General features: G+C 24.7%; 2 protein-coding genes across 3 annotated transcripts; one reads left to right on the top strand and one right to left on the bottom strand.

Moving 5' to 3' along the window:
• Nucleotides 1–856: 856 nt before the first annotated feature.
• On the bottom strand, nt 857–4517 carry LOC126902412 (ras-related protein Rab6). Of its 2 annotated transcripts, none has more exons than XM_050679656.1 (7): nt 4266–4517; nt 4135–4193; nt 4018–4071; nt 3281–3386; nt 2445–2650; nt 2299–2365; nt 857–1242 (listed from the first exon to the last, which is right to left on the bottom strand). In XM_050679656.1, the coding sequence occupies exons 1-7, from the start codon at nt 4333–4335 to the stop codon at nt 1172–1174; spliced, it is 633 nt and encodes a 210-aa protein (XP_050535613.1). In that variant the 5' UTR covers nt 4336–4517; the 3' UTR covers nt 857–1171. The 2 variants fall into 2 exon arrangements, with proteins under 2 accessions (XP_050535613.1, XP_050535614.1); XM_050679657.1 differs by lacking the exon at nt 857–1242 and adding an exon at nt 1607–1773.
• Nucleotides 4518–4941: 424 nt separating this feature from the next.
• On the top strand, nt 4942–9160 carry LOC126902411 (dihydrolipoyl dehydrogenase, mitochondrial). The gene is made up of 11 exons (XM_050679655.1): nt 4942–5138; nt 5194–5352; nt 5409–5547; nt 5618–5862; nt 5923–6024; nt 7606–7830; nt 8089–8225; nt 8293–8482; nt 8605–8742; nt 8811–8900; nt 8958–9160. The coding sequence occupies exons 1-11, from the start codon at nt 5097–5099 to the stop codon at nt 9024–9026; spliced, it is 1536 nt and encodes a 511-aa protein (XP_050535612.1). The 5' UTR covers nt 4942–5096; the 3' UTR covers nt 9027–9160.
• The last annotated feature ends 1060 nt before the right edge of the window (nt 9161–10220 follow it).

Genomic DNA, 10220 nt, shown 5'->3' with positions numbered 1-10220 from the left:
GTTGAAAGCTAGGAGAAACCTACTGGAAAATAAATTGCTAGGTAAGAAAAAAACAAAAATATAAAAAATTTATTTGGATAATGTTAACTAGCTAATACAAGTTCTATAGTATTTCATTCTAATTTAATATATCTATTTTTATTTAATATAATATAAAACTCATAATTAAGTCAAAATCATAGTGTCATAATTAAGATTGGTACTTGCATTTATAAAATTTGTTTGGATCCAATAACTTCAAAATACATCACAGTTATATATATATATATATATACACAGTACTACAGGAACATTTTTTTGTTCAAAGAGCAATTGATCACTTACAGTTAATTTTTTAATTAATATACATTGATTAAGGTTAAGAAAAACAAACACGAATATTTATTATTATTATACATTGTATGACTAAGATAAACTTATGAACGCATTAAGTCCCGAACATTAGTATAATATATATATAATAACTTAGAAATTGCTCAAAATAATTGATTAAATTTAATTTAACAAAACTTAATTTAAATATATTAAAGTAATTTTCTATCCAATTGTTCCAGGTATTTATTTTGAAAAATATAGTATCACTAATTATATGTTGTAACCAATTACAATTTATAACCACAGATAGTACATACATTGACATAAGAATTGCAACATTAAAGGCTAGTCAATTATTTTTACGAAATTTTCAAATAATTAACACTAATAAATATAAATTCAGTTTCGCGTCGAAGCTTAAAAGATATTTATGTGGCTCTTTATACATAAGTGTAATCTGAACTAATTGTTTAGGGTATATAACTTAATTTACCACTTCCTTAAAAGTATTTCTCTATAAATTTACATGTAATTTTTATCATTTTGGGGGGGGGGGAGTGATAGAACTAGAGTGATCTAAGACCTATCATATTGTGCCTATGGCTGTAAAGCTTAATAATAAATTAAAAAAATAAAAAGATGTCAATGACTAATCTTTTCCTACCAAACTTTTATAAAAACTAAAAAAAAAATGTATAGCCAACACACATTAGATAATGAGTTATAAAATAATCCTTCGAACCATTGTTCTGAAATTATAAAACTGTAGGAAGTCGTACAATTTAAATAGTAGATATAATGTATGTTGTATAAAAAATATTACAAATTACATAAAAAATAATTAGTATAATAGTAGTTAACATAAACAGCTATTTTCCGACCCTTGTGAATTACCTTCAGTGGCTGCATGATTCTGCAAGTCAACAGCTAAATTATAAGTTAAGGAAGAAACGACCGTAAATTCAAAAAACATAAATTGTTTAAAATTATAAAATATATTTACAATAGTATTAACTACACTACTATTAATATAACTGTTTAATGGAAAATTGTTTACAAAATAATAAAGATAACAAATAATTGTTAGGTATTTGGAATGTCTATTAAGATTGGATAATTTTCAATCATTGTAGAAGAAATTATTTTTAATTAATAAAATTTGGTTACCCAACATTTTTATAAAAATTAATTTCTTATAGTTCTAAATTTTAATACTGGTCATTCCCTTTTATTATGTACTTATTACATATTTTGGATACCAATATAATTTTTTAGTTTCTCCTTAAAGATACATTAACTCAATAGATATAAGTTAGTTTAATCTTTTGAATTATTAACATATAAAGTTGGATGGACTTTGAAAAGTTAAAAATTAATTAATATTACAAATTTAACATGCACAACTCTTCTCTGGATTAGCTGAATCATTGGGTGTGTCTTTAAGAATGACTTCTTGCACTGTAAAACAAGCAAAGTTAAGGAAACAAACATGCCAGAAATTAAAAAAATGCAATTTCAAAAATATTAAAAAAACAATAAAACACAAGCCTCTTCAAATATACATAGAAAATAAATATAAAAGAAAAGAATCAATTAATTCTTTATTTTCATATACTATACTTTATAAAATAAAATCTTTTCTACTTAATTAAAAATAGTTTTTGTATCAGTTAAGTTCTTTAAGGATATATCTTTCCTTTTCTAGAACAAAAAATATTCTCTAAAAGGAGACTTCAACCATGTAAATAACTTATAAAAGATTCGTTTAATTTCTTATTTTAACTGTACTATTTGGTAATAAAATATTACACAATTATTATGAAAACCATTATTGTAATAATAATTATTTCAGTGAACGCTTCTAGAACTATTAAGTTTTTTTAATTTTATTAGAAAATTTTTTTTTGATTTTATAAAACCAGAACTCAGTATTATTTATTACTTAATAAAAACTTCAAAAAAAGGTTATTAAAAAAAGGATACTGTCTTCTGGAGGTCGGTTTTCAGCAACATCCATACCAGGTAAGGCAGCAGCTACTCTTCTAAATAACTAAAAATAAAAATGAGGTTTGTTAATTAAAATGTATATTTTTTTTACTGACTTTTATAATTTAAAGAAAAATACTGACTTGTTTGACATTGTAACCAGCTTTAGCACTAGTTTCAATGAACATAACATTTAACTCTTTGGCTTTTCTTTCACCATCTTCTGCTAAAACTTGCCTTTTATCGGTCAAATCAGTTTTATTACCAACCAACATAATAATTACATCACTACCCCGTTCAGTTCTTACATCATCAATCCACTTAGATGTCTGATGAAAAGAATTAGCATCTAAATCAAAACAAAGTTCTAGAAATTAATTGATTATAAATAATCATTTATGATGGTTAGTTAAGGCTCATTGGATAAAATTGAGTAACAATGATTAATGAAAATTGAAAAGTAAGAAATCATTGCATATTTTCATTTAAGACATTCTTTTTAAGATGATATAACTTCTTTTCTTATCATTGATGAGCGACAATGTTATTTAAAGAAAAAAAGTGTGAATACAAAAAAAAAAAAAATTATAAGCGTTCAAAACAATCAAAAATAGTCTTCATATGTGCCCAATGCAGACTGGTGGTTAATTTAGTATGCGATGTTTAACAGGACAGTTTTTGATAGAGTTTGATCTCCTTAATCTATACTTCATAGTTTTACATATTTTATGATATTAATAACAATGCTACATAAAAAAATGTTTAACTAACAAAGAGTTCGTAAGTTAATTTATTTTTGTATAAGGTTTTTCCTAAAATAATAAACCTTCTTTACATCATAAACATTAATAGATTTTTATTGAATTATCTGTAAATTACAATAAATTTGGAAAAATTATTTACAGTCCCAAAATTTCCTAATTATTATTATTATTATTTAATTCATTAAAAACTAATATTTATAAGACAATAAACTAACTTGTTATATCATAAACAACAACTGCAACTGTAGAGTCTCTAATATAAGAAGGAATAAGACTTCGGAATCTCTCTTGACCAGCTGTATCCCATAATTGTAATCTTACCTATAGAATATTAAAAATATCAGTAACATAATTATTTTATATACGAGATACATATAAAAATATTTATGAAGTATTTTAAATAAAAAAAATTGAGTATATTAGTTATATGGTTTTTTTTTAATGTTCTATTACTCTCTATTCTGGGATAAGTTAAAAATATAGACAATAAATTCATGTTAAGAAAAATCTCAAATTAGATATAATAATAGTTACCTTTTATAATTAAGAAAGTATACATATCTGAATAACAGCTAGATAATAAACTTCTTTTCATAAATGGACAATTTTCTATAAACATTTGTATAATATATCCTGCTTTCGTATATTTATACATCAAGTTATTTAAAAGAAATAATCAAATAAAGAGTGAAAAAAGTAATGTTCAGTTCAAAGATAACAGTAAAAAAATTAGCAATTAAATAAAAATAAAATAATATTTCAAAAATTCATCTGGACAATGTTAGTATTAAAGTGTAGAACATTTGATACAAACCTACTCATGAATTATAGGATTTTAAATAAATAAGCACAAGAAAACACTTACATTAAAGGAAAATTACAAGTAAACTAATCATAACTAACTATATGCTATTTAAAACAAACTAGGCTTTCAATTTTAAACAAAACTTACAGTTCTATCTTCTAGATACATTGTTTTTGATAAAAAATCAATACCAATGGTCGCCTATAATAATTAGAAATTAATTATGTAAAAATTTATAAACACAAAATTGACATTGAAAATTACCTGGTATGTATTATCAAAACTATCATACATAAATCTAGTGATCAGCGACGTTTTACCCACTAAAAGTGTTTATAGTTAATATAACATTTATACCACCAAAATAATTAAATTAACTATCATTGTTTACATACCACTTTGTTCGCCCAAAAATACTAATTTAAATTTTCTTAGAGGATTACCGAAATCTCCAGAGGACGACATACTTTTAATATTAATATTACTATTATTTTAAGTTACGTTTTACTAAAAACAAATAACACACATGATCTAACCACACAACTTACTTTTATATGAAATTAAATATTGATATATATTATAAATGATTAGCAATTATTACTGATACTATAACTAAAAATTATAAATAAAAGTTAATTTAAGTTATAACATACCACTAAACGCCACGTTCAAGTGTAATCACTTATTTATTTGGTAGCCATTTTGATTTGATTACATTACAATATTTGACACAGCAGCTGATTGCTTAATAGTACCAAGGTTCTATCTAAATACTAACTAATTTATCAGATAAAGACATTGACAACTGATTTACTGATCTCAAAATAGATTGTCACCTTTTATTTGTTAAAAAACATAATGGTATATTAAATGTTTAATGATAAAATGGACATGGCTGCCATATATTTCTTATTGAAATATATGAATATTCTTATCATCGATAATCATGACCACCATCATAAAAATCTGATACCTGAAGTTAACCACATACCCATTCACGAAAATTTCTGTTTTGGTCACGTTTAATAATTATCAATAATTCCTTACCTATTTGACGAAGAAGGGGAAACCGGATAATTAGATATCATTTTTGACTTTGAAGGACAAAATTGGTGAAATGAATTAATATTTTGTGTTTTAACGTCTCTTCTAAACATTTAAAAAAACTCTTTTTCTAAAATATAAGATAAGAAATTTATTGAAAATTTTAATAAAAGAATTGGAAAATGTTACTAAATAAATTATGCAAGTTGTCTACGTCTATAAAGGTATGTTTTATAATGAATTTAAATGGACGGATTTAGAATGTTTAATTTTGTATAGCCTTCTATATTACCAAAATACAGTAAGAATTGCAATGGTTATGTATTCTCTATTATCAATCGCCGTTATACAAGTGGCGATTCTGTTGATCTAGTTGTTATTGGCTCAGGACCTGGTGGATATGTGGCTGCTATTAAAGCAGCCCAGTTAGGGTTAAATGTATGTATAAAGTACTCAAGTACTAAGTAAGATAATTATTTATTACTTTATATTAGACTGTCTGTGTTGAAAAAAATTCTACTCTGGGTGGTACATGTTTAAATGTTGGATGTATTCCATCAAAAGCTCTATTAAATAATTCACATTATTATCATATGGCTCATTCTGGAGAATTAAATAGTCGAGGAGTTGAAGGCAAGTTCATTTTTAACTTATTGTGAAGTATTTTTTCTTGTGACAACATAACATATTATTTTCAATCTAGTTGGGAATGTAAAGCTTAATTTAGAAGTATTAATGAAAACTAAAAACAATGCAGTAACTGCTTTAACTGGTGGAATTGCACATTTATTCAAATCAAATAAGATTACTTTAGCAAAAGGTCATGGGAAGATTAAGGATCCTAATACAGTAACAGTACTTAAAGAAGATGGTTCTTCAGATGATATAAGAACTAAAAATATTCTAATAGCTACAGGATCTGAAGTTACACCTTTCCCAGGAATTGAAGTCTGTCAAATAAATTGAAATTTATTTTAATTTTTAGTAAAATATTTTTCATTTTTTTAGATTGATGAAGAAACCGTAGTATCTTCTACAGGAGCTTTAAAACTTTCTAAAGTACCTGAAAAAATGATTGTAATTGGTGCAGGTGTTATAGGACTTGAACTTGTAAGTTTGACTAAAGAATATTGATATTTTTTAGTAGAGATACACTACTTATTACTAGAAATGTCTTGTAGTTAATTGAAAAATGAATTTTTTCTATTTATACTACTCTTAATTAACTACTCGTAATACTTATTTATATAATTATTTTTTATTATTCATGAAGGTTGGGTTGAATTTTTATCTAATTACTTAACTAAGTTTACAATGTCTCTTATCTAAAATTCATCAATTTTTAGTTTAAAAAAATTTTAGAATAAAAAGTGTTTTTAGTTTAATAATTATAAATATTTATTACTTTAATTATTACTTTATTACTAAGTAATGTAAAAAATATGTTTAAGAATATCCATTTTTATTAAATATTAGTTAATTTTATAACTTACACTACTTTGAGACACGTTCATAGAGTTAGTGTACTAGTGCTTTTTTGACATGTTGGCAACACTACCGTGTAGCCTGACTTCCTTTTAAAATGAGTCTGATCCAAGGTTAATGTATTGAGAACTTTTGATGCAGGAGCATCTCTTGCAAAAAAATTTTTATCCAGTCTCCCGCCAAATGCAAACTGTGAAAAACTATCTTATAGTGAAGTTGTTATGAGTACAAGTGGTGTCACAAATTAAAAAATGACAATACTTCTGTTATTGACTATTACAGAAGCAGAAGACCTTTAATTGTAACTTACAAACTTGGAAAAAAAAAAGAAAAAAATGCAATCTTTGATGATTACAGATTGATGTTGGATAAACTATTTGGGATGTTCCAGGTCTTTGTTGCATGAAACAATCATATATACTCTCGAATACCAAGAACTGTCATTAAAATGAATCCTAAAACAGCTGACAGAACAACACTAGTCAAATAGAGTGCAGAGTTTCAAAGAGTTTTTGGAGCGCTAAATACTTGAAAATAATAATATTCTTTACTCCATTGTTTCTAGAAATGAAATTGGGGTTACCCATTATACATATGAAACCAAGAGATAGTCTCAAAAATGGAGTCACCTTTACCAAAACAATCCAAACCATAATTTCAACACAAAAATTGTTTTCTTTTGAAATTAAAATTTATTATCATTAAAAAAATATTTAAATTTATTAACTTAAAAAGCTTTGATACCGGTATATTTTATAAATGTGTGTAGTTATATTATTAATGTAAATGTAACAACAAAAACTTAAAAATTATATAAGTATGTTTACATTATCCAATTTTTATTTTTTCATATTCAGATTCTTTACAATATTTACTAAGAGTAGATGGTATATTTTATATATATATTTTGTTATATAGCTATATATTTTAAAATATAGATAGTTGTCTTTTCGTTTAAATATTATTATTATTATATTTTAATGGGTAAAAATAAAAATTGTTGACCATTTTAGAGATTTTTTACGCTGTAGATGTTTATTGACTAAAAATCAAATCATTATTTAGTTTTAAAAACTATAATATTGTTATTTTTTCATAAAAATTTAGTTATATTGAGATCTTTTAAACATTTACTTCAGTATGTTAAAACTAAAAAGGTTTAAAAAACATGCAAGTCAAATTTTTTTTTTTTACCGTTTGTATTAGGGATCTGTTTGGAGTCGCTTAGGTGCACAAGTAACAGCTGTTGAGTTTATGCCTACAATTGGTGGAATTGGAATTGATAGTGAAATTTCCAAACAATTTCAAAAAATTTTAACTAAACAAGGTTTAGTATTTAAATTAGGTACTAAAGTAATTAATGCAAACAAATCTGATGGAAAGATATTTGTTGATGTTGAAAATGCAAAGGATCCTTCAAAAAAAGAAACCGTAAGATAATTCTATACGTTTTTTTATTCATAAATGTACTATAAATCAAGAGTGTATTTAGACAAAATATCTTTTAGGAGGCTCAAGAAAAAATTGATATTATCTTCTAAAATAGTAATTTTAATCACTTTTCTTCTTAAAGAATCCTAATGGCCTATTTCAGTAGAAAATTAAATTTTCGTTTGAATTCTTTAAATATAACTCATACCACATATTTATTTAATATTTTGCATACTTAATCATTTTTTAATTTTGCAGTTGGGTTGTGATGTCTTACTAGTCAGTGTAGGACGTCGTCCTTATACTTATAACTTAGGATTAGAAGAAAATAATATTGAAAAAGATGCAAAGGGTAGAATACCTGTCAACTCTAGATTTCAAACTGTTGTTCCAAAGTAATCATTTTATTTATTTAATTGCTAAATTAAGACCATATATTTATATAAATATACATATTTTTAGTATTTTTGCCATTGGTGACTGTATACATGGTCCTATGTTGGCACATAAAGCTGAAGATGAAGGCATAGTGTGTGTTGAAGGTATAACTGGTGCTCCTGTTCATATTGATTATAATTGTGTACCTTCAGTTATTTATACTCATCCAGAAGTTGCTTGGGTTGGAAAATCTGAAGAAGATTTAAAAAATGAAGTAAATGTATTTCTTTAATTATATTTGTATCAAAAGTTATTGAACTTCACCTTAACTTAAGTAGAGGCTCAGATATGTGTTAATTCCATTGAAAACACTTATTAATTAATGATACTTTTTAGGGTATTGATTATAAAATTGGCAAATTTCCATTTGCTGCTAATAGTAGAGCTAAAACAAATAATGACACAGATGGCCTTATAAAAGTTTTGGCTGATAAAGCAACTGATAAGTTATTGGGTTGTCATTTGATTGGACCAGTATGTTTTATAGCTCATATTTTATAATTATCCATTAATAAAATAGTAATACATTTTATTTGATACAGGGAGTTGGAGAATTAGTTAATGAAGCTGTTTTAGCTATGGAATATGGTGCTTCTTGTGAAGACATTGCCAGAGTTTGTCATGCACATCCGGTAAATTATTATTTCTTAGCTACGTTGTATCTTTATAATGTATACTTTTCCTTTCAGACATGTTCAGAAGCTTTACGGGAAGCAAATTTAGCAGCATACTTTGGAAAAGCCATAAATTTTGGTTAACTTTGGTGAATAGTTCCCCATCATACAATTATATAAATGTATTTATTATAAGCCTTTCAGAATGAAAGATCTACTGAATATTGTTTTAGTTAATGTTACTCGTTTAATAAAATTTTGGATACATTTTAAAGTTATCATTCTATAATTGCAATAAGAAACATCAACAATCTAAAATTACTTTTGTATTATCAATTTAATGTTACAAAACATTTCTACAAATATTATTACTTTCTTTGAAATAAAGTAAAATTTAACTAGGTACTAAACATATAATATAATTCATTAATGATAATACATTCCCTTTATTAAAAACTATTGAAAATTTTAAACATTCATAAAGGAAAAATTGTTTGATTTAAAAAACTATAATAAATAATCTGTAATTAAATAATTTTTTTTTTTGGATTCTTCAGTGTTAACAAACCTAAATTTTAATTTCTATTTAAACGTAAAACTCCTATTAGCTTCGATGCGAAACTGAAAAGGTATTAATTTTACTATGATGTGTTTTTTTTGTTATGTCTGTTGCTACTTTTTCTCAGCTCTCACTGGACCGATTTCTTTCAATAATACGTCAAAAGATCACAAATCGTATCTAGATGAAGACATTACCCTTAAAAATTGAAAAATTTTCCTTCGTTCCCCTCAAATGGGGGAAATATCCAAAAAAAATTACAAATTTAAAAATCGGTAAATTTTGTAATTTTTTTCACTTTTTTTTCTTAAAACTTCCATAACTTTTTAAAAAATAAACAAATCAACATAATTTTATTTTATACTTAAACCTTAGATATTTCCCTTTTATTTGATATCATTTTTTTGAAAATCTAACGCTTAACCTGCTCATGGGGGGATTTAAAATAGCAACTTTTTACAAAAATTAACTTTTTCAACTTAATTTTTTAAAATGTTCTGGAAATACTGCGGCCTTTAAAGATATATCAAATTAAATCTAATTTTATGTACTATAAAATGAAAAAAAAAAATTTGTCCCGACGACCTATCTTCTATGCGCAAATGGCTACCGTATTCAAAAATATGCTATTTTTCTATTAAAATTCTAGGTTTTGTATTTTATTTTATTTTAAAATATCTTATTAGGAGAATATATTGACTTTCATGAATATTATATAATTTAATTGACATAGAATAAAGTTCATAAAACATAAGAAATTAAACTTATTAAATTTTTTT

Source organism: Daktulosphaira vitifoliae, unplaced genomic scaffold, assembly GCF_025091365.1.
Source record: "Daktulosphaira vitifoliae isolate Bord-2020 unplaced genomic scaffold, ASM2509136v1 Scaffold_3, whole genome shotgun sequence".
Taxonomy (NCBI): domain Eukaryota; kingdom Metazoa; phylum Arthropoda; class Insecta; order Hemiptera; family Phylloxeridae; genus Daktulosphaira; species Daktulosphaira vitifoliae.
The sequence above is the reverse complement of the archived record's forward strand: the minus strand, read 5'-3'. Positions and strand labels throughout refer to the sequence as shown.

Excerpts from the sequence above, each read along its gene's own strand:
- LOC126902412 (XM_050679656.1), bottom strand. The coding sequence starts at position 4,335 with ATGTCGTCCTCTGGAGATTTCGGTAATCCTCTAAGAAAATTTAAATTA. Across the intron at positions 4,072-4,134 it reads GTTTTGATAATACATACCAG|GCGACCATTGGTATTGATTT; the intron begins GTAATTTTCAAT and ends TAATTATTATAG. Across the intron at positions 2,366-2,444 it reads CTGGTTACAATGTCAAACAA|TTATTTAGAAGAGTAGCTGC; the intron begins GTCAGTATTTTT and ends TTTTATTTTTAG.
- LOC126902411 (XM_050679655.1), top strand. The coding sequence starts at position 5,097 with ATGTTACTAAATAAATTATGCAAGTTGTCTACGTCTATAAAG. Across the intron at positions 7,831-8,088 it reads ATCCTTCAAAAAAAGAAACC|TTGGGTTGTGATGTCTTACT; the intron begins GTAAGATAATTC and ends TTAATTTTGCAG. Across the intron at positions 8,743-8,810 it reads GTTGTCATTTGATTGGACCA|GGAGTTGGAGAATTAGTTAA; the intron begins GTATGTTTTATA and ends TATTTGATACAG.